Raw genomic sequence first — 23,300 nt, forward strand, 5'->3', positions numbered from 1 at the left:
CTAAGCTCCTAAGAGGAGAGGACAGGAGGGTCCGCAGTCTCACCCCGCGGCGCGCGGCGCGTTTGGAGACGCTCGGGAGGCGCGAGAGGGAGTGGTCAGCGCCCCCAGCGCCTTCCCGGGCCGGCTGCGGACGCCTCTGCCGGATTCGCAGAGGCCCTCCCAGCCCGCGAGCCACGGCCGGGCCTGGACCAAGCGTTCCAGGCGCAGAGCCCGCCGTCAGGTCCCGGAGGGGCCCAGCTCCCCGTGCGCCGCGCGCGCCGGCCCGAGCCGGAGAGGCTTTGTGTTTGCAGGAATGAGGGGCGGCCGTGTCTGGCCCCAGGGCACGCGAGAGCCACGCGCAGCCCGCTGCCTCCCCGCCCGTCCCGCTCCGGCCTCCAGGCACCTTCCGGGCCCCCGCCGGCGGGCCGTCGCCTTTGTTCGGCACATTAGCATAAAGCTGCCATGGATCTCCCGTTTAAATAATTCCACACAAAAGGAGAGCGCATGAAAGAGGGCAGAAGACGGCGAATCCGCGAGGCTGCGCCGTCCGCCGGGCGCGGGGAGGGACCGCGCTCCAGCAGTTCCCTCCCCTCGAGTTTCAAGTGCCCCCGGCAATCTGCCGCGCGCCCATTATTCGCCGGGGCCCACGGGGTGGCCGGCCGCCCCCTTTCATCCTCCCGAGTGTGCCGTCGGGCCTCCGCACGCTCCTTGAAGTGCCCTCGGGGCTGTTTGTTTTCGCCTCGGGTGGGACTGTCGCGGGCCGGGCAGGGGAGGCGGGCCGGACAGTCCCCGGGCCGGGCGACGGAAAGGGCGATGTTGGCCAAAGCGGGCGAAGGAGAACCCAGGAAGTGTGGGAAAGTCCTAAGCAGAAGATGAGGCCAGGAAGGGCTGGGAGGGCACCGAGCGGAGCGGGAGGGCCCCGAGCGTGGGGCGCGCAGGGGGCGGCTCCCACCTGTGAGGGGCGGCCCGGCTCCCCGCGCGCCCCAGTCTCAGGAAAGGCAGCGACGAAGCCCCAGCAAAACTGACCAGAAAGGCCACGGCGACTCGGAACGTCCCCAGTCCTCGCCAGCCCCGGGGGGCGGACAGAGAGGCAGCCAGACGCCCGGGGGCTGGAGAGTCGCGCTGTCCGCCTGGGCCTCTGTTCCCACCCCCACCCCCCAACTCCGTCCGTCCTGCTGCTGCTGTTGGGTTTAGGTGTCCGTGTTCCTCCTCTCGCCCTCCTTCTCTGCCGGCCCCCCCCCCCCGCCCGCCTCCTTCTCTCTCCCACCTTCCCTCCCCCACCCTCCTCTCCTCCTTCCCGGGCGCTCCCTTCTTTCTCCCCTGCCCCTCTCTGCCCACCCCGTCCCACCTCTCCCTCTCTCTTCGCATGTTTCACTCCCCCATCTCTCTCCTCCTCACGGTCTCGCCCACCCCCGACCCTCTCCCCCTCGGACTGTCCCTCTCATTCTTTTCCCTGGTCTCCCTCCCTGCCCCCCATCACCTCGTCTCCCCTCCCCTCTCTCCCCGTCCATCCTCTCTCCTTCAGGGGCTCCCTCTCTCCCCTCCCCTCCCTCCCCCTCCCACCCTCTCCTCCCGCTCCTCTCCCCCTCTGGCTCTCCCCACTCCCCGCAGGCCAACGTGTGTTATTTTATTTGTCTAGAGAGAGCCTATTTGTTCAGTGATGTGTGGCCTCCTGGCCGCCTGCTTTAATGGGGGACGCGGAGGCTGGTTTCTGCGAGTATTAGCATACAGCTGTCGCTCCGCCCGGCCCGGCGCGCACTGTATCCCAGCCTTATCATCGCCTCTTCTCTCAACCAGAAAACAATCAACAGCTCCTCGCTCACGACGACTTTCGAGCCCCTCTCCCTGCGCCTTGGCTAACACTCAGCCGTGCACCCGTGTGCGCGCGCTCTCTCTCTCACGCGCAGACACACACACACACACACACACACACACACACACACCCTCTTCTGAGGGTAAATATTGATTGGCTGGCTTCACATTTTCTCCGTACAGTGTTCTCTTTCCTCTCCCACATCATCTTCTCTTTTTCTCTCGCCTTCCTGGGATATTTCGGTGGCATCTCAGGAGCCATTTTGGGGAAGGAGGTGGCCACGTGCTAGTAAAAACCGACTTATGTCAGAAGATCATTAGAGGCAACTGTGAGGCATGGTTGTGACATGTGATTTGGGGGGAATACAACGTGGGAAATTTAACTTTGGTGTTTTCCTGTCAGTAAGATTGGGCTTAGAGTTCAAGACTCCCTGCTGAGCAGCACACGCTGAAATGCCTGGGGACTTCTGGCACTCACGTCTCTTACAGAAGCCATGCCAGGGCTCCCCAAGAGAAGTCCAAATCTTGGTCTTTCTGAAGCCCTTTCTTCTGCCAGAATTCATCATCATCGAGGAATAAATATCTTTATTTTCCTAAAGCCCTTAAAACAGCCAGTTTCAAGCTATGATCAACAACTCTTGGGTTCGTCTCTTATTAGAAAAGTGGTTCCTCAGTGACAAAATGCTTGTCTGCACATATATGCTAAAATTCCTGCCTAGATTCAGGAAACGACTCACTTTCTGAATATAGGACAATGGTCAGTAACTTCCTCCAATGCACCATGTAGACTAAATTATATTCTAGACATTTTCAAATCTGCCATGATACCTCTGGGGGCCCAAGACTACTTTTAAAAAGGCAGCAAAGGAAAACTTACTAGAAAGTGTATGCATGATTTGACATTAAGGTTGGCACTATCATATGGGGTCACTTTTATGTGACCAGAAGCTTTTTAATGGTAGTACTCAGTCACAGAAATCATAACTGTTGATCCTCTAACTGGTTGTACTGTTAATCTCCACCCAAGGTCCCAGGGCCTGTCAAAGAAACTCACTCCATTTGCTGATGAATTTAATCCAGGGCCTCTCAGAGGAAGGGGGTGAGGGAAGGAGAGTTTCTTGAGCTGACTCATTTGCAGGCCCTGAAATATGGTTCCATATGTGTTGGGCTTGCAGTTTGAAGAGGGGACCAGTAGCAATTGTTCTCCACAAGAGTTACACAGTTTGTACCATATGGTGGGAGCTGGGCCCTCCCTCTGAATGACCCATGTGCTTGTGAAAAACATACGTGTGCAGGAATTAATGGAGTTTATTGCTTGCTTTTGCCTGCCTTAGAAAAATCAGAGTCTAGGGTTCCAAAACCATTTTATTTCTGAGAGGTATCAGTTTGTTAATGGTGGATAATTCTGTAATGCCAGCTGTGACAGCCTCCAAATTACTGTGTAGTCATTGTAACTGAGCTAACTTTTGCTAAATATTAACATAAATGCCAAAAAAAAAAAAAAGAACGAAAACTGTAATTCTGTCCATGAAAGCCACTTTTAAGCTCTACTGGTCAAAAATTCAGGCACAAATTGTGTCACACTATCTGCTTAAAAGAGATTCAAATAAATGAAAACAGTCTTATGTGTTGTTCCTGAATCCATATTTTGTGCTAGGCACTTAATTTGCTTTATTTACAAGAAAGAGGGCTACTGACCCACGTTACAGGTGACAGGTACCAGAGGGGGCCGATGCAAAGCAACAGCGCTGAGGGTCAAAGGAAATGACCGAGATTAGTTTCCCACCACCGTTTTCTAGTCTAAAACCTGTGTGTGAACCTGAATTGATCTTCCAGTTTTTCGGTGCATTTATGCTCCTGATCTGGGACAGGAAGTAGAAATACAGGGGCCGTGAGAGCAGCCTCCTCGTTTCAAAAGGTCCTGTAAACTTGTCTGTGCAATCAGTCCTTCTGATGTTAAATTACAGAGATAATTTCCTGTCATCTGTTTTACTCATTTTCCATCCTGGGCACACGATTTTCTTTTTTATCGCCCACGAGTATGACCGGGTAAACATGTAAAGGACTAGCAGCATTGGCGGCAAGACTTTTCAGGAAATCAAACAGAACCACGCCCAAGGTAAAAAACAAGTTTTACACAGTACGGTCTCATTTTATTGCTAAAATGGGTTATTCTGCCCAGGAACACGCCTGGTGTTGGTAAAGCGTCTCCCTGCCCCAGAATCCAGACGCACCGCCGTGCGCCACCTACTGGGACGATAGGAAACCACAGGCATCGGTGGACACGGAAAAGAAAGGAGGGAACCACGACGGTGCCTGGCGGTCCAGCCAGGCTTCAGAGAGGTTTCCTGCTTCTGCGGAGCACTTCCCGGAACGATACGAGTGGAAGCAATCAAGTGGAGGCCGTGGCCACCGCTAAACGATGCCCTGCCACGCGTACATGGGCAGGTGGTAATGATTATAGCGCAGATAGTCAAGGATGCTCTTCTCCACCAGAGGCCTGTAGATGGTTTCCTGGAAAACTCTTCTGAGGTAATTCCTGGGCTTCTCGGGCAGGTTAATGCCCTCATCTTCGATCCGACGGGCTAATTCTTCTATGGAAGGAAGGTTTTCCTCCTGGAAAATACGGTAAGAGGCCAGATACTAAAATTACTTGGGCTTAGCTCCACAGTAAGAGGGCAGTTTCACTAAAACTCCCCAAGGTTGGTCATTTTGTTTTCTACATAAAAAAAAAAATTTTTTTTAACTGTGGCAAAACACACATAGCATAAAATTTACCACTTTAACCATTTTTAAGTGTAAGATTCAAAGGTGTTAGGGGCTTTCACACTGTCAGCCATGACCACCCTCATCTCCAGAATGTCCGCATCCTCCCAAATTGTAACTCTTTAATTTAACACCTGACTCCCCTCCCTCTCCTCCCAGCCCCTGGCGACCACCCTTCTCCTTTCTCTATGGCATCTCGTGTAAATGGAATCAAACACTATTTGTCTTTTTGTGACTGTCTTACTTCACGTAGCATAATGTCTTCAAGGTTCAGCAAGGGTAGTAATTTTAAGCTCTTAATTTTAAGCTCTTAATGTACAGATAGAAAAGATCTGTATATCAGGCTTGTTTTAAAAATAAGAAAGGAGGTGATTAAAGATTTTTACATGAAAACTCCTAGATGGTTACTTTACTTGGTTACAGTCCCCAAGAAATGGGATTTTTAAAACCCTGGAATAAATTCTGAGTAAAGGCAAATTTCATTGATATCTTTAAAGATGGGGCTCAGAGGGAATAAAGTTATTTGAAGTTGAGAAGCATATGCTGTGCATGTTTACAATACAGTAGAGATTTTTCCAACATTTTATTATAAAGTAAAAGGATTCAAACATAGAGGCAAGTTGACAGAACGGTGCGCTTGACACCTGCATACACACTACCTGGTTTCTACAGCTACCATACTTGCCCCATCACCTATCTGCCCATCTATAGGAGGGTTGTTATAAAAAGCACTTCACTCAAAAATTAAAAAACGTTTTTAAAAAGGGACTTCCCTGGTGGTCCAGTGGTTAAGACTCTGTGCTTCCAATGCAGGAGGCACAGGTTCGATCCCCAGTCAGGGGACTAAGATCCCACATGCCATGTGGCGTGGCCGAAATAAAATCACTTCACTGAGATTTGAGCTGTGTGCTTTCTGAACACCACAATAATTGAAAATTACCCTAAAGGAAGATGGACTTTGATGGTATATTTATTTGACCTTCCAATAATTCTTTTTTATTTTTAACAGCAAAAAACCACAAAAAAGCGGATAACTTGCAGAGTTCTATTGGATCATTAATTTATTAATAGTAAGAACTTAGAAAACTAGATTCAAACTATATGGAGACATAAGGTAATTATCACTTGATTAAGTAAGTGAGACACTGCCAGGTGTGGCAGATTATACACACATCACTTGGAAGTACAGTCAGTGGGGGGCCAGGACTCCAAATGGGCTCAACGAAGACGGTAAGAGAGAAAATGGCAAGGGATGCCCAGAACTAAATATTAGAGGCACTGAAACATTTGAGTGCCCAAGCACGTATGCAGTACATCTGAGATTCTTTCTCCCTTAATTTTTCAGGAAAAATGTATCAAACATAAGCAGTGAATATACAAAAATTAGAGAAGATTTTGGGCTCGTGTTGCATGATGCTGTTCTAACATCAGGGTAAATGGTGTAAGGTCACATAATGGAGTTTTTAAATTTACGGAACACAAATACTGTTCTAGATCGTAAACTCATTTTTGTACATTTGCCTCTCCTGGTGTGACCTTTTCTCAGTGTGATCACCTCCCGCCGACACTGTGACCACCCCCGCCCAGGGTGACCACCCCCCCCTCCCAACGTGCTCATCTGTGAGCAGCTCACCTCACAATGCCACAGACGACACTTGACCTTTTATGTCTGGCTTCTTTCAGTTAACTCAGTGTTTTGAGGTTCATCCACTTTCTAGACTGTATCAGCACTTCATGTCTTTTATGGCAGAATAACGTTCCATCGTGTGGATAGTCCACATTTGTTGATCCACCTGTCCCTTGATGGGCATTTGGGTTCTTTCTTCCATCTTGTAATTCTGAATAGTGCTGCTATGAACGTTCATATACAAGTATTCCTTTGGGTATATACCTAGGAGTGCAATGGCTAGGTCATATAGTAATTCTGTTTGTAAGCTGTTAGGAGCCATCAAACCATTTTTTTCACAGCAACTGCATAATAATTTTACATTCCCACTAGCAATGTGTGAGTTCCAATTTTTCCACATCTTTGCCAACAATCATTATTTCCTCTTTTTTTTTTTTTTTAACTATAGCCATCCCAGTGGGCGTGATGTGGTATTTCACTGGGGCCCTGGTTTGCATTTCCCTAATGATTAATGATGTGGTTTGCATTTCCCTAAAGATTAGTGATGTTAACATCTTTTCATATAAATGGGTTTACTCTGGCTCTTAATTTTACTCCATTGATCTATATGTCTATCCTTATGCAAGTACCATACCGTCTTGGTTACTGTTGATTTGTATTAAGTTTTGAAATTGCAAAGTGTGTATCCTTCAACTTTTTAAAAATTCCTCAAATTGTTTTAGCTTGCATTTCCATCTGAACTTTAGGATTGACTTTTCCATTTCTAAAAAAAAAGCCATGGGGATTTTTATAGGATTGCATTGAATCCGTAGATTGCTTTGCATAGTATTCCTATCTTAACAATATTTTTTTTTAGTTTAAAACTTGGCACTTTGGTTTTTAAAATTTTTATTTTATATTGGAGTATAGTTGACTTACAGTGTTGTGTTAGTTTCAGTATACAGCAAAGTGATTGTTATACATATACATATATCTATTCTTTTTCAGATTCTTTTCCCATTTAGGTTATCCTATCTTAACAATATTAAATATTCAAATCCATGAACATAGATGTCTTTTCATTATTAAGGTCTTCTTTAATTTCTTTCAGAAATGTTTTGTGGTTTGCAGTGTACAAGTCTTATACCTCCTTGCTTAAATTTATTCCCAAGTATTCTAATATTTTTGATGCTATTGTAAATGGAATTGTTTTCTTAATTTCATTTTGGATTATTGATCGCTAATGTAGACAACTGATTATTGTATGTTGATCTTATATCCTGTAACTTTGCCAAGTCCATCTATTAGCTCTAATATTCTTTTGTGATTTTTTAAAATTTTCTTTATATAAGATCACGTCCTTTGAAAATAGAGGTAGTTTTCCTTTCAAACGTGGATGCCTTTTATTTCTTTTTCCTGCCTAATTGCTGGGGCTAGAACTTCCAGTACACTGTTGAATGTAAGTGGTGAAAGCAGGCATTCTTGTCTAGTTCCAGATCTCTGAGGTAAAACTTTCAGTCCTTCACTATTGAGTGTGATGTTAGCTGTAGGCTTTTCATAAATACTCTTTATCAGGTTGGGTCAGTTTCCTTCTGTTCCTGGCTTTTTAGTGTTTTTACTATGAAAGCATGTGTGATTTAGTCAAATGCTTTTTCTGCATCAATTGAGATTATAGCACTTCTCCCCCTCTTTCATTTTATTAATGTGGTGTATTACGTGGATTAATTTTCATATGTTGAACCACTCTTACATTCCTGGCGTAAATCTTGGTCGTGGTGTATAATCCTTTTAGTGTGCTACTGGATTTAGTTTGCTAGTATTCTGCTGAAGATTTTTGCATCATAACTTCATAAGGGATATTGTTCTGTAGTTTTCTTTTCTTTTGATGTCTTTGGCTCTGGTATCAGGGTAATGCTGGCCTCATAGAATGGGCTAGGAAGTGTTCCTTCCTCTCCTATTTGTCTGAGGAGTTTGAAAAGGATCAGTGTTAATTCTTATTCAAATGTCTGGTAGAATTCAGCAGTGAAACCGTCAGGTCTTGGGATTCCCTTTTTTGGGAGGTTTTAGGTTACTGATTCAATACCTTTACTTGTCATATAGGTCTCTTGAGATTTTCTGTTTCTTCTTGAGTCAGTTTTTGTAGTTTGTGTGTTTCTTGGAATTTCTCTGTTTCATCTAGGTTATCTGTTTAGTTGGCATACAATTGTTCATAATATTCTCTTTTAACCTTTATTATTTAAGGTTGGTAAATGTCCCCATTTTCATTTCAGTAGGGATTTGAGTCTTTTTTTTTCTTGATTAATCTAGCTAAAGGTTTATTTTGTTGATCTTTTAAAAGAACCAGCTTTTGGTTTCATCAGTTTCCTCTGTTTTTTTTTAATTCTTTATTTCATTTATCTCCACTCTAATGTTTATTAAGTCCTTCCTTCTGCTAGCATTGGGTTTAGTTTGGTTTTCTTTTTCTAGTTTGGTTTTCTTTCTTCTAGTTCTTAAGGAGTAGAATTAAGTTACTGATTTGAGGGCTTCCCTGTTTTCTAAATGTAAGCATTTACAGCTATAAATTTCTCTCTGAAAACTGTTTTCTCTTTGCATCCCATAAATTTTGGTCGGTTGTGTTTTCATTTTCATTTGTCTCTAAGTACTTCTAACATCCCATTTGGTTTCTTCTTTGAAACCAAAGAAGTTGCTTAAGAATCTGTTGTTCACTTTCTAGTTGATTTCTAGTCTCATTTCATCGTGGTTGGAGAATATACTTTGTATGGTTTAAGTCTTTTAAAATTTATTGACACTTGTTTGGTGGCCTGTCCTGGAGAATGTTCCACACGCACTTGAGAAGACCATGCATCCTGCTGTTGTTGGGTCGAGTGCTCCGTATGAATCTGTTAGGTCCGGTTGGTTTTTAGTGCTATTCAAGTATTCTATTATCTTGTTAATCTTCTACCTGGTTCTATCCATTACTGAAAGTGAGATATTAAAGTCTCTATTATTTTCAAACTATTTTTTCCCAACTCTATCAATACCCATCTTTCTGAAGGATGATTTTGACTATACAGAATTTCACCTTGGTCAGTGACTCTTTGGCTAGATGCGTGACCAGAGGATTTATAAGCCGTTCCCCTTTTGACTTCCACAAAAGGATTTGAGATGTCTTATAAGGATCTTGTTTTCAAAATAAATCATATACACATTTAAAATCTACATATGACTTATGGAAGTCCTAGATAATAGTCATTTATTTCTTTCTCCACACGTGGAGGGAGGGGAAAATTGATAAACTGAGTGCTAGGACATCATAGTTAATGGGATTGAACTTCTGTACTTCCCTGAAGACAAGGTAGAAAGTGAAATTAAGTGGGTTACATCATCTCAACATTTGATAAAAGGAATTACTGTTATTCTGTAGTGAAGGCTATCTGCTTTGTTTTCCTATTACCAGACTCCTCAGTGAAATTCCCGCATGTCTGTTTGTATGACTACCACTTCCACTATTGGGCTGTCTCCACCATACCTGTCACAGTCACTCTGACTTTTGGTGGCCGGCACTTCCTTGGGGCCATTCTTCTGTGCCCCGTGCTCGCACACAAACCCTCCCTTTCTCCCCGCAAGCTCTCTGAGTCCCTGTTCCATGTGTATCTGAGCTACAGGCAGACACCACTACAGGCCCCAACGCCTCCTGTGGCCCTTGCACTTGACAGATGTCAGAACAGTCCCCCAGCGGAGGCTCTTCTTGCAGAGGTTCCCCTTTCTGGAAATGTAGAGAACCCATGAGGATGGTTGGGGAAGCCTTAGAGCATCTTCTGCAAAGGCCACTTGCAGTCTCCCTGCTCTCCTGCCAGGGCCCACTGCCAGGTCGAGTTTACGCACTACAGACTGACCCACGGCAAACATGTTCTCCTGCCTAAAAGGTTTCAGGAGTCTCAGCGGGCGCCATGAGAAGCAGTCACCATTGCGTTTGAGGATGTGTGCTTGGGAAAATGAAGGGAAAGTTTCCCCTTTTAAACTTGACACCAAAAACCGCTTGGCTCTGTGCAAAAGGTTAACTGAGGAGTTCAGATCTGGGGTTTAGAAGGTTTAGGCATAGAGTGTTGATGGAATAGCGAGAATACTGATGACTCCTTCTTATGGGGCAGTGGTGAGCTGCAGGTTGTCTTGGGAGGGAAGAGGGAGGGAGCTTAGCAAAGCTCAGTGAGCACCAGGCTTCCAGCTCGGGGTCATGTTTTAATGTGGACCGACTTCCTCACAGCCCCGAACGAAGTGCAGGGACCTGGCTGACCTGTGACATCCTAAATCTCTCTATCTCATTACTATTCTCATTTCCAATTTGAATGACTCTTGCCGTGGCTGACCTGGGCCTTTAGCCGTCGGCCCCTCTGCTTCCCTTGGGTACGCTTCCCCGCCTGGTTCCTATCTTTGTGGGCATCAAAGAGAATTGAGTTTGGTTTAAACTTTAAACCTATGTTTCCCAATCTGAATCTACCCCTGATTAGTAAAATTACATCAGTTTCCCAGCTTGGACCCGCCCAGGGATGAAACTGAACAGGGGCGGGGCAATGAGGAGAGGGTACCAGCCACCGCTGTGGTCCAGGGCCGACAACCCTGGCTTTGGAGCAGGAGACCCTTGGGTTGCGTGAAGTCTCTCGGCTTCAGCTTCCTCGTGGGTGAAGTGGAGGTGATGACAACAGTGCCTCCACCCACCTCGGAGGGTCCCTGTGTGGTTCGGTGAGGTGGGGCATGCAGCGGCTAGAACGAGGGGCCTGGGGACCTGGGCTGCATCTGTGCATCCGGTGTGGCAGCCCACACCCCGGGGACCCACGAGGAGGCGACACAGAGACGCAGAACCTGCCCGTCTAGACAGTCGGACGAGGCGGAAGGTCAGCTGAGCCCCAGCTCTCATCCGAGTGAATCGAGGAGGAGTCTAGAATGCACGTTTGACCAAAGATGTAAACTCCCTGCAACTCCGGTAAGGACTCTAGGTGTTGAAAAAGATAAATTTTCCCAAATATTTTGCTACGTACATGGCAGAGTCCAATTTCCTGCCGAGTACAGAGCCTGCGGGGTGTGCAGCCTCACTTCCAGTTAATCCTACGTTGCTTGGAGAAAGAAGTGTCGGTTATAAAAGGAGTGCATTTCGACACCTGTTGAGTCTCCTGACACCTTTGGAACAACACGCGCACACGAAGGGTTAGCGAACAGCTGGCAAACGCGGACAGAAACTATAGGAACGCAGCCTTCATGCTCGAGGGCAAGGAGATACCACCCCCACCGCGCTTTCAGCCCTCACTGTCCGCGGATAATGAAAGTACAGGTACTTGTAAAAGGGGAAAGCAAATCTGCCCCGCCTAAGAGATTGGAACAATCCACATTCCCTGAAATATCACCATCTACGTTTACCTACTCCTTAGTTTGTTTCTGTGAGGGACAGTTGATTTTCAAAGTGAAACCGTAAAGTGGGAATGTAGGGAAAAGTCTAAATGATCAACAACTGTAACTGCTTCTAATTTGCAAGGAATAACCTACATATCTGTTAATCACTCTTACCTCCTTGGAGGATAAGATCTGGCGTAACTCTTTCCGGAGATCAATAAACCGATCGTGAAAGAGGGCCATGCACCATGGCTCCATGAAGTAGCTGGTGAGGGAAGAAAAAGGTTCAGTTAGTTGGAAACTTTCTCATTACCACTGATAAAGTACTTACCTGCTTTTTTTGCCTTTATAAATCACGGTTCTGGCCCCTTTGCGATCGTTTGCTCATGAAATGGCTCGCGGAACAGCATGGCCAATCAATTTTGTAAATGGATGTCCCTGATGTAAGGCCAGCTTCCATAATTACATTTAAAGTGGTTTAATTCAGAGCTGGGGCAAGACCCAGTGAAGAACCCTGATTTTATCAGAATTTAAAAGCCTGAAGACTTGTAAAGAACGGTGTCTCCATTATCTGCCCTCGTTTGAGAAAAACAGATTGCAGGATTAACTGAACTGCTGCATAAACAAATTAAATTTGGGGAGACAATAACACAAATGTTGTTCATCATTAAGGTTTCTGGATTAATAATGACCAGAAAAACAGGCCACCTCGGTGTTGCAACACGGCCTTCGTGCAACTGCACGGACGCCTAATTGAATCTTTCTTCAGAGAGCAGTTCTGTTGGTGGCCCTATTTGCTAACTTTGCCCTGAAAACTGTTTGAACACATGCTTTCTTATGTGGAAGACAGTATGGCCATCCTTTATTTACAGGGGATTGCTGAATATTTGATGCATTCTTGGAAGAGCCAGGAACATTTACTGGTATTTTAACTCTTACTTTGTCTTAATGTTCAGTGTCTCGGAACAGGAAACTTCGCTCCTTCATGGTTAGAGACACGTGGGTGATGTGAGCTCCTCTGGATGTGAGTTTGTCGTTCCTGGGACTGTTAGTGGATGTCACGTGTGTGTCCAGGGGAAGAAAAACTGGTGCCCACGTGCAGATGAGCACCTTCTGTTTTCCGAGACAAGTTAATTCTTGGGAAGGAGGTAACGAGCCCCAGGGACACCGAGGCATTAAAGGACCGGGGCAGTGACAAGCATGCGTACAATCAACCTGGCACTCAGCCACACGGCTCAGTACCTATCACCTGTTCGCCTGACCAGAATAGGACCTAATTTCATCCTTAACTACCTACTTTGTTTTTCAGGTCATATTTTCATCCAACTATTAATTCCACTAATGTGGGCTGCATACCCATTCTGGGTACTGGGGAACCAGCAGGGACCAACACAGACAAACATCCCTGCCACCGTGGAGCTTATATCCAAGCAATAAATAGGTCCATGTTCAGGATGCAAATAAGAACTGCTTAGGAGGAAACATAAATCAAGCCAGGACGGGAGACACAGAGCAAGGCTCTCCCCTAAGACAGTGACTTAGTGAGTAAAGCCCGAGGGACAGAGACGGGAGAGAGTGAGCCACGTGGGGCTCTGGGGAAAGAGCCTTCCAGGAACAGCAGGTGCAAAGGCCCGGAGGCAGGAATGTGCCTGGCCCTCAAGGAGGCGGAGTAGAGATAAGCAGGGCGGGGGTGGGGGGTGGGGTGGGGTGGTAGGGGTTGAGCTTAGGAAGGTGATGGGCAGGAAGGATGATCCTGGAGGCAGAAATGCACTCACACGTGCTGTGTGATAGCTCCACGGCTGTCTAGCTCAGCACCTGTGTGCAACAGGCGTCCTATAGATGTTCACTGAACCAAGGAAGGAATAATGAATGCGTAAACTGCACACAGCGTGGTATACACTCCATCCTGCCTGGCCCTGATTGGTCTTTCATTAATATAGAATAAAGTTCTGCTAAATAAATAGGCGACAAAACACTGCAAAGTGCTCCAAGATGGGCAGTAGTACCAAAGAGCGAGCCTCATGGGAACAGGGGGAGAGCCGTGGGTGAGCCCAGGCTGGAAGGGTGGTCTGCCTGAGCCCTGAGGCCTGGAGGGAGGGCAGAGGGGGTCCGGGGGGCACTCGTGGAAACCTGTCAGAGGTCTGAGTGACTCAAGGCTGCTGAATCCTGAATGAATGGAGTTGATAGGGGTTCTGGCTGGGGTTCTGGGCCCCCACAGACCCAGGCCGACATCCAACACCCATCTAATTCCTGGAGCAAAGGCACTGATGCGGAGCCGGCCACCTTGGAAGGCATCAACTGAGAGGGGTGATGTTGATCTCCTCAGACGGTAGCTTCTTGGACCAAAGCATCAGTAATGCCTAAGCCCAGACACTCAAGCGCAGCTGTGCCAGGATGGTCCCTGCCTCTTAGGTCTCAGCAGCTTCTAGAAAAGCTTCAGGGAGTTGTGGACTTGCAAATCTTGAAACCACTATAATGCCTGAGTTAGAGACCAGTGGGCGCTTTTATGTTTGTCGCCATCTTTCCTGCGTTGCTCAGACGCCCAATCCTCCCGTGTGTGTTTCCACGGCAGCATCCCTGTGGAGGGTCTGAGGCTCTCACCTCCTCTGGCCCCTCCAGACACCTTCCACCCTGGCCCTCCTGCCAGATGGGCAGCCCAGAGGACCCGTGTCCACGTCTGCACCTCCCCAGTGCCATCCATGCCCACATCCAGTGCAAACCTCCTCTGTGGAGCTAACTCGTGGCCTGAAGGCTTCCACCCACTTCAGTGCGTGGGACACTTCTGACCGTGTGGGAAAGCTGACGCAGGGAGTGTCTTGACCTCTAACGCATGGTGGGCAACGGGTCCCCACGGCGTCCAGCACAGGCTGGTTCTCAGGAGACTGGAGGAGCCGGTGAGGATACCTGGGCCTGCTTCTCCCCGCTCTGTGGGGAGCTTCTGCGCTGGTGCGGTGACTCCGTTTAGGGTGGGCAAGAGGGGATTTTGAGTGGCATGGACCCCTGTGGGCCTCCTTGAAATCATCCTGGAAACATGGCAGCCTTCATTCTTAAAATTGGAAGAGCTTTGAATTTAACAGAACTCATTTTGCAATGGATGAGAACATTTAGTCAAGTGAAGATCGTCTCCTTTTGATATAATGTTAGAAAGAAGTTTTACTTTAGGAAAAGCTTTCGGTCTAGTTTTTCCCCCAAACTGAATGGCTCCTGTGCTTTAGTTTCTTTCCTTCTCCATAGAAAGGAGAGGGGCTTCTGGAATCCTTGCCAAGGCTGGTGGGGTGGGGGGCAGGTCTGCCTTACGGCCCCGGGGGCTTTGGATAGCTGGCATTAGTGCTGACCTTTGGGGAAATGTATATTTCCGTGAACACCGTGAATTTAAAAAATAGAAAACAATCGCTTCTTTCCCAGTTTACATTCAAAACGGAAGACCTCCATCATTGGTGGCCGCGCGATCTTCAGGAGACACTGTCTGGTAAGAGCACGGCCACGTGTGGTTTCTAAGTGGCTGTGTAGACTTGGGTGTTCGCATCATGAAATTCATTTCTAAACAGCCATGAGAAAAAGCTCCAGGACCCAGACAGAAGATGTGAATGTCTCTGTTCATCTTGCCACGGCTGGCCTGGTTTATCTGGGGGGACTTAGATTCTCCGTGACTTTTGCAAACGATACACTTTTCTCAGAAGGCCCAAGAAATGTCAACTTGTGGAACCGAATTAAGCATTCTGGTTGATGGGGTGCAATCGTTAAGGAATTGGTCAGACTTCTCCAGAGCTCGTCCTCGTCTGGTCATTCGGCCTAGTTGATGGACAGCATCACACCAATGGGGTAGGGACCTGGTAACCAGCTCTGCCACTGGCCACGCCAGATGCTGAGAAAAGCAAATGGACAAGACACGCCGGTGAGGCTGCACTCGCCAGCCATGGGACAAGCAGGACGCGTCTGAGGGGAAAGATAGGTGGATAAATGCTGTTCTTTCAGATCCTGGATCTCAAGCCCAAGGCCAGGGCCCTTCAGCAGCAGGTAGGGAAGGAGAGAGCGTTTCAGAAGAGCAACTGGAAATGCTAAACTACACAACAGTTGGAAAAGGCAGAGAGTGGCAGAGAAGAAACACACCTTGCCCTCCAAGATTTTTTTTTTTTTTTAATGAAAAGCATTCTCATTTTATCTTAGTGTGATAATAGTCAGTTTTTGCTTTTGGACCCGATCAGAGGGTCCCCAGCTGCCCCTCACACCTGCACAGAGGTTTATTCAAGCTGGAAACTCACCCAAGAGTTGCCTTTTCTCCTGGGGGTTGGGGGGCACTGCAGCTGGGGGGCCCACAGACCTTCCCGGGAGCATGATGTTCTCGTGGTCCAGGCCCTTTCTTGTACTGACAGCACCACAGACTCATGGTGGAGGACCGACATTCTCCTCCTGCCAGGCCTGGGAGTAGGTGACACCCAGCAGGAAGCCTCAGCCTTTGGGCTGCAGCGTGGCTGGGGCACCTCGGCCCTCCTGTGGACACTCCACATGCAGAAGAAAGGAAGTGACAGACGACAGGGTCCATCATCCAGGTTGCAGACACCCTGGGGGCCAGGTGTGACCTAGAGACGTCTTTGCTTTGGCCTGAACAGCATTTGGAAATTGGAGTTTCGGCCTTTCTCTAAAACGTCAGATTTGGCCACGTTGGGTCCTCGTTGTTCTACGGCGGCAACCAGCTCAATGGACAGATGCCCCTGCAGTCCCTTGTGGTCCATCCACCAGCCCGGCCAGCATCCCTCACCTATGGGGCCACGGTGGGCATGTGGTGTGCCCACCAGTCCTGGTTAAGCAATTTGGGTGACACGGAGGTGTCACCAGCAAAGCCCACTGGGGTACCCAGGAAAAATGAGATGGAATCTGGGTGATAAGGTCTAACTCTTCTTTTGTGCTCAGTCTAGTTTCACTTGCCCGGAGGGGGACTGTGTGCAGATGCCTCGCACCTAACGTGTCGGATTAGAGTTCCCAGCTGTAGAACCGACACCCTAGCTGAGCTGGGCGTGTGCAGAGAGGCTGTGCCCAGCTCTGGGCCCGGGGCCGGAGCAGCACAGCTACCCTGCCACCCCCCAGAACCCCGTCCCTCCCGCCGGTGAGACCCCTAAAAGCAGTCCCGTCCCCATCCCTGTCCCGCCCAAGGCCTGTCCCAGAGAGCCTGTGCTCTAGGGCAGGGGCTTGCACCCCTCCCTTCCGTGATCAGAGAAGAAAGCTTTCCTCCGCTCTGAGCCCATCTCCATCTTGTTCTATTGGCACAAGTAACACGGGGCCGGAGGACCCTTGTCGGGACTTGACTCGAAGGGTTGGTAACAGAAGCAGGTGTGTAAACATGTTCTCTGAAGCCACCTGCCCCCGTCCCCTTCCCCAGGCCAGTATGTGTGCCCAAAACACATATGCTGTCCTGTCTTCCTTTCTTCTTCCATCCTCTGTCCATTCGTTCATCCTTCCTAACAGGTTCCGTGAGGCCTTTCAAAGCCCTCTGTCTTTCCCTCCGACACCCATTTTGGTCTGGTCCTCTCTTCTCTGCCGCCTCTGCCCACCCCTCAGCGAATGCTTGCTCCTTCTCCGCCGTGCTCTCCCCTCCTCTCTGTCTGAGGCGTCGGCCAGAGCTGACCTCAGTGGCTGCAAAGTGGCAACGAGGGGGACAACCTAGGGGGGAGATTCTTTGCTGTTACTCCATCACAGCCATTGGTGGCAGATGCTTTGCTGGGCACTGTGGTCCCCACCCCCAAAGTGCACACACAAGGGTGGATGTGGTAGAGTGGAGGGCCGGGGGCGGGGCGGAGGGCCAGGTGGGGCGGCTGCCCTCACATCTGCATCCTTTCTGTCGCTGCATTTCTATGTCACCCCTCTCGGGCAAGTGTTTGCCAAAAAATTCAAAATAACCCTGGCTTTAAAAAGGCATAGCGGTGCTTTGTTCATATAAAGAAAGTCTAGGTGGGGTGTCCAGGATTGGCATGGTGGTTCCATAGACATCAGACCACAGCACTAACCATAGGGCCCTTGGCCTCACAGAGCAAAATGGCTGCTGAGCTCCAGTCATCATAGATATGTTCTTGGATGGAAAAAGGGAAAATGAGGGTCCTTATTCTTTATTTTAGGAACAATTCCTAGAAATCTCACACAGTACTTCTATTTATATTTACTGGCTAAGTTCGGTCAAATGGCTTCCTTGGCTGCCGGGAGTCTGGGGATCATTGTCATTTATTTTAGGTACAAAATAACATTCTATAACTCAGGATTCTGAAGAGCAAAGAGAGAACATACATTGTCTGCCATGATACCCAATAGACTCCACAACATCTACTTAACAATCTTTTCTTACAGTTAAATCTACATAAATTGGGAGAGTGTGTTTAGTTGAAGTTCCCAGAATGAGAACATATCTTTAACTAGATTTAAACCTGTCCCCAAAGTAAGCCTTGTGGAAACACACACATACACACACACACTACTTTCTATATGTGACAGTCACCTCCAAGTCCATGGGAAAGCCCTGGTGTCGTCCACATCCCCATCTGGCCTGAGTTGGCTTAAATGCAGAGGACAGGGGAGAACAATTTGTGTTCCCACTGTGAGGTTGCATTCTGGTCATTTTATTCTGCCCATAAAAGAAAGTGGATTCATGCATTTCAAAACAGTTTTCAAAAATAAGAATAGGAACAAATAAGCATTTCCAGTTAGCCCTAGGTTTGCTTGAAAATTAAATTACACATTTCTGGGTTGGTGGATTTACTCAAGGATGCCACACATTACACAAGCAGACACAGCCCCGTGACGCACTGTGACAAGAAAACCCCGAAGACCAAAATGGAAGTTTGATGTGACTATTTCCTGTCCAGTTCAAGTTTGCCAGAATCACTATCTAGTTCATTTATTGCTTCGAGGCAGATCTAGAAAGGTAAGATGAATGATTTTCAAAGCAAAACCGACTAGTTATTTGAGATCAGTTGTAATTGTCACCTGCACAAGATCTAGATAACAGAAAACCAAGTCTCCTCTGAATATAATTCGGCTACAGTGTTGTTGTCGCCATCTACAACAGGCATCACCAGATAAAGGATGTTTACTGCTCTAAGGAAAAATGCCTCTCGATGCCCTGGCGCTAAAAGCAAAATTCTGATCTTTGGCAGAAGTCACCATCTTCTGACTGGCTTGTAAGCAACCTCTCTCTTAGTGCTGGTCAGCTCGTGGCTCTGCAGAGCTGGTGTTTGGCCAGTTACGCTGGTGTGCCAGGAACCAGAAGCTGACACTGCCTACGGCTGGGCACCCTGGGAGCCCCCGCCTGGCTGCAGAGGTGCCAGGAGAGACAGTCCCGAGCGGCTTGGAGTGTGAAGGCTGCTGTCTGCCGGATGCACTGGAACCAGTGTGATTTATTTGCCTGTGAGTGGACACACCCTCGGCCCCGAGCCGAGGTGCCAGGAGGATGTGCTATCTCTCAAACACGAGTCTGTAAGAACACAGAATCCCAGAGCACATTTGTCCCGAGTCTGTGTCGGTGCCCAGATCGTGCTGAGGTTGGAGTCCTACCTGACTGCCTCCGGAGTCTTGGTTTCCAGAAATGCTATTCCTACACGATTCTCTGAAAGATCTGTCTGCTGACCATTTGTTTTTCTGAATCCTGGACACTTAGCCCAGGAAAAGCTGTGCTTCATCTTAGGAAATGGAATACATTTCTCTCAGGCACCCTGCAAATCTAGCCAGCGATACACATTTCCCTCCTTGCTTTGTCCTGGAAGGAACCCAAAGCTAAGTGTTCGAGTTCACTGCAGAAGCACCTGCGCTGTGAAGGGCGCAGCCTCTCCACCTGGGCTCAGCTTCGCATTGCTGGCCTGCCCGTGGCTGCCCTTTTACTGATGGCCTTTCTTTTTATCCCAGCTCTGCCACTTGTTAACTTATGTAATCTTGAGCTGGGCTGCTTTAACCTCCCAGCCTCAGTCTTCATAGCTGTAAAATGGGGATAATGATGGTCCTTACCGCAAAGAATGACTATCAGAATTCTCGGAGACACTGCAGGAAAGGGGTCTGGCTGTGTGCCTGGTGCAGGGCGGAGGGCCTGTGTACTGTGTTCTTCTTCTCCTTGTTATTCTTATTACTGCTGTTGTTGTTCTTAATTATCCTATTGCATATACTTTGTGTAAGCTGCCTCAGACCCTTTCTGGTGTGAGTTAGAGACCAAATAAATGATTAAAATAAACACTTTTTGTTTGCCATGTACTTGAAAGTCTTTCTGTGGCATAATTCTGCAGTTCTTCTTCTTAGGGACTGCTTTTGCTCCGCTCCAGGGTGTCTGCATAAACTCATGTAGCTGCAGTTTTAGACTATAAATTCATTTTAGCTGGGATCAAGGTAAGAGGGGCTTCACGACAAGCCTTCATGGAGTTCTGTCGTGCCCTGGAGAGTTACGTGGGAACAAATAAACTGTGGCCTCGACTGCTTATTCTGGTCTGAGCTGATGGAAGTTAAATAAAAGGTTTACGTGGAGTTCCCTCTTTTTGCCTGTTTATTATGAAGAATGAGCCAATCAGTCACAATAGTTAACCCAGCCCTTGGTAGGATGTATGCAGAAACAGAGAGGAAACTAGTGGGGTGAGGACATGGGCCCCCCCGCCCCAACGCCCAGCTGGACAAGATTATCTTCTGACCTGCTTTTTTGCCTGACTTGCCAGGGCGAAACAGTCTTCTCATAGAAATAGCATGATTTTTATATAGCTAAGAATTTTGTTTCTATTTAAGTTGACCTTTCCATTCTCATTGAAGTTGTGACATCACCTGCCCAGACCTTTGGCTGCAGTGGGGAGCTGGCCGGCCGCCCTCTAGGCCCAGAGCCCGGGGACCAGTTGACATCCAGCTCCACGTACCTGCCCTTTCAGCCCATCTGCGGTATTTCCTTGGATGTTGCTGGTTTCTCAGGGGCTGCATTAATTGAATTTTGACGAGAAATCTAGTGCCCTGGAAGTTGTCCAGCTATTTACATTGATTTGTTTGATACAGTCAGGACTCAAAGGAGGAGGCGAGGTTAGCGTTTAATTCCGTGGAGAAAGGCAAGCTCTTAGAGCTCAGCTTCCCTTCCTGTGCCCCCTCCTCCTATTCTGTGCCTCTCTTCATAGAAAGCACAACCATTTTCCTTTAATTAGGCTGCAGAGAGCACAGGCTAGCATTAGGCCACTCAGCCACTCAGCCGTGCTCACAACCATGGCCATTTCCTATCTATTTTCTGTAGGAAAAGAAAAAAAAAAAAGTGTATATATGCACACATAGCCCCCCAGAAGTCTTGGGGGGGATGGAACAAAGGAATCAGTGGAATTACCTTTTGTGAGACCGAGGCCACGGGAGCTAGCAAACCCCAGAAAGCAAGGTATTTTGCTACCTCACGAGTCCTCTGGTTAGACGAATTGCTCTTTAAATTCTAAAGGACTGCTTGGTAGAAATATCATTCGCTAGTACAGAATATATACAGCATGTTTGATATATGTTTACAATGATTGTGATTAGTACATATTTAAAATAATTACCTTTCATAACAACAGTTTTTCTAATTAATATGTTTTTTTAACTGATAAAGCTTTTATAGAGACGATGACAAACTGCAAACTGTTCCTTCCCTTTCTTTGTTACGTTTATGCTTTCAGGTTTGTAGTTTCCAAAAATCATGTATTAAAATTCAACTAACATATTCCCAGTTCTTATTTCCCTACAGCATAATAATGAGGGGAATGGATACGACCATGTCTAGAAGAATCCGTAAGTGCGTGCTGATATAGATAAGTGAATAAATGAACGGAGGAGAAGGGACAACTCTTCCTTACGGTCGAAAGCCAAGTAATAAATGTGGAGTGAATGCTGGATCTAGACAAAAAGCACCCTTTGGCAAACACAGTAACAGTTGTTTCAGGCAAGAATTGTTTATGAATGCTAAAATAATTGGAAAAAAGGACGATTGCAAATAGGATATTTATAGTCTGAAAGTATCACTAATTGATTATGAAGGTAAAAACAGAGAAGCCTGCATCCTCCAGTTTACAAATGACCACAGTTAACAACACAAGTAGGAGGACAAATCTGCACGGGTTGCACAGAGGGGGACAGAGCACCGCTCCCGCAGTTCCTGCCAAGAAGGCACAGCCCGAAATGAATGAGGAACCATCAGACAGACTGAAATGGGTAGACTTCTACAAAATACCTGGCCAGGGCTTCCCTGGTGGCGCAGTGGTTGGGGGTCCGCCTGCCGATGCAGGGGATGTGGGTTCGTGCCCCGGTCCGGGGAGATCCCACATGCCGCGGAGCGGCTGGGCCCGTGAGCCACGGCCGCTGAGCCTGCGCGTCCGGAGCCTGTGCTCCGCAACGGGAGAGGCCACAACAGTGAGAGGTCCGCGTACCGCAAAAAAAAAAAAAAAAAAAAAAAAAAAAAAAAACCTGGCCTGTGTACTTCACAAGTGAAGGCTCCCGACTGAAAAGGGCTGAGGAGCCGTCCCAGATTGGAGGCAATGATGGAGACACAAGAAAGAGTTGACAAGAGGACTGATGAGAAGCCGGGGAAACACCAGTATCTCATGGGGACTGGTAGGGTGGGGGAGCGGAGGGAGAAGCTGGAGCAAAGCAGCATCATGAGTGACTGGGAGTGTAGGAGGGAACCGCGGATCCCCGCCAGGCACAGACCCAGGGGCCCAGGTGGTAAAGCAGAGTGAGTTTGTGCAGCTCTGCAGTAGGGGAGCAGGGAGTCCGGGAGTCTGGGTAAGATGGAGCTGGGAGGGTCCTAGAACAGGGTGTGGGCTTCGGCAGTGGTTTCGCAGAGGGCGGAGGTGAAGGGCAGCAGGTCTGTGTTAGCGGCGGGCAGTCTGATGACATGATAGTTTCTGTCCAGGAGGCGGGAGGATTAACACAGGGCCAGAGCCATCCCTGGTCACTCGTGTTTGCAGAAGAGGGGTGTCGCAGGGTTTTCGTCGCTGTGTCCCCTCCCTGTCCCGTCTCAGACCGGGTCACGGGGCGGGGGCGTGCTCTGATCACGGCTGCATTCCACGAGCACTGGGTATCACGGCCTCGCTGTTGGCTTCTGGGACCATTTTTCACTTTCTCGGAATGGACCCAGGAGGCTGAGACGGGGAAGGAAGAGAGAGTGCCTCCCATCAGCGGCTCCCTAGAGGTGAAGCTCCAGGAACCTCCCTTGCAAACACCCTCTCACCCCCCATTCAACCCAGTTGTCTGCCTACTTCTCTCCTGCACCCAAGCAGCAGAACATAGATGGAAGGAACCCCACATGACCATGCTCCAGATTGGAGCTCATGCCCATTCATCCTCGCAGATTCTAACGGGCACGCAGCGTTGCCTGGCCATCCAGACGCTGCCTGAGTGAATACACTTTTCTGCTCTCTGAGATGACTTTTCCTCTCTCCTCAAACATCCAACGTCCCTTTCTGCTTTACTCTGCTCTCAGCTGATGACCTTGCCTCATGCTTTATTGATAAAATAGGAGCGGTCAAGCACTGCCTTGTCTTCTCACCCCGAGACCTGATTTTCTCCCATGACCCTGCCCCTGCAGCTGTTAGGATAGAAAGTTGTCCCGGCTCTGCCACTGTCCTCTCTCTCTTGCATCTTTTATTTGTTTACAGACAAGACTCACCACCTCCCCTCTTTAACAAGCCCTCTCCTGACTCCGTTTCCCCCCTGCAAAGTATTCCCCGGATCTCTCTCCACGTCGCAGAAAGCTTCTCCAAGTTGGACTCTGCAGCATCTTCAGTTCCTCAGGTCATAAACTCTCTCCTGG

At 48.0% G+C, this 23,300-nt stretch overlaps 1 protein-coding gene across 1 annotated transcript in view; it reads right to left on the reverse strand.

The window, feature by feature from the left end:
• Positions 1-3,922: 3,922 nt before the first annotated feature.
• CFAP61 (cilia and flagella associated protein 61) overlaps positions 3,923-23,300 on the reverse strand; it is a 255,995-nt gene continuing 236,617 nt past the window's right edge. The window contains exons 26-27 of the mRNA XM_049699137.1: positions 11,702-11,792; positions 3,923-4,407 (exon numbers count right to left, since the gene is read on the reverse strand). Of these exons, the coding sequence (XP_049555094.1) occupies positions 4,207-4,407; positions 11,702-11,792 (292 nt within the window). The 3' untranslated portion in view covers positions 3,923-4,206. The remainder of the gene's footprint in view (positions 4,408-11,701; positions 11,793-23,300) is intronic.

This window comes from Orcinus orca, chromosome 16 (genome assembly GCF_937001465.1).
Source record: "Orcinus orca chromosome 16, mOrcOrc1.1, whole genome shotgun sequence".
NCBI classification, from domain to species: domain Eukaryota; kingdom Metazoa; phylum Chordata; class Mammalia; order Artiodactyla; family Delphinidae; genus Orcinus; species Orcinus orca.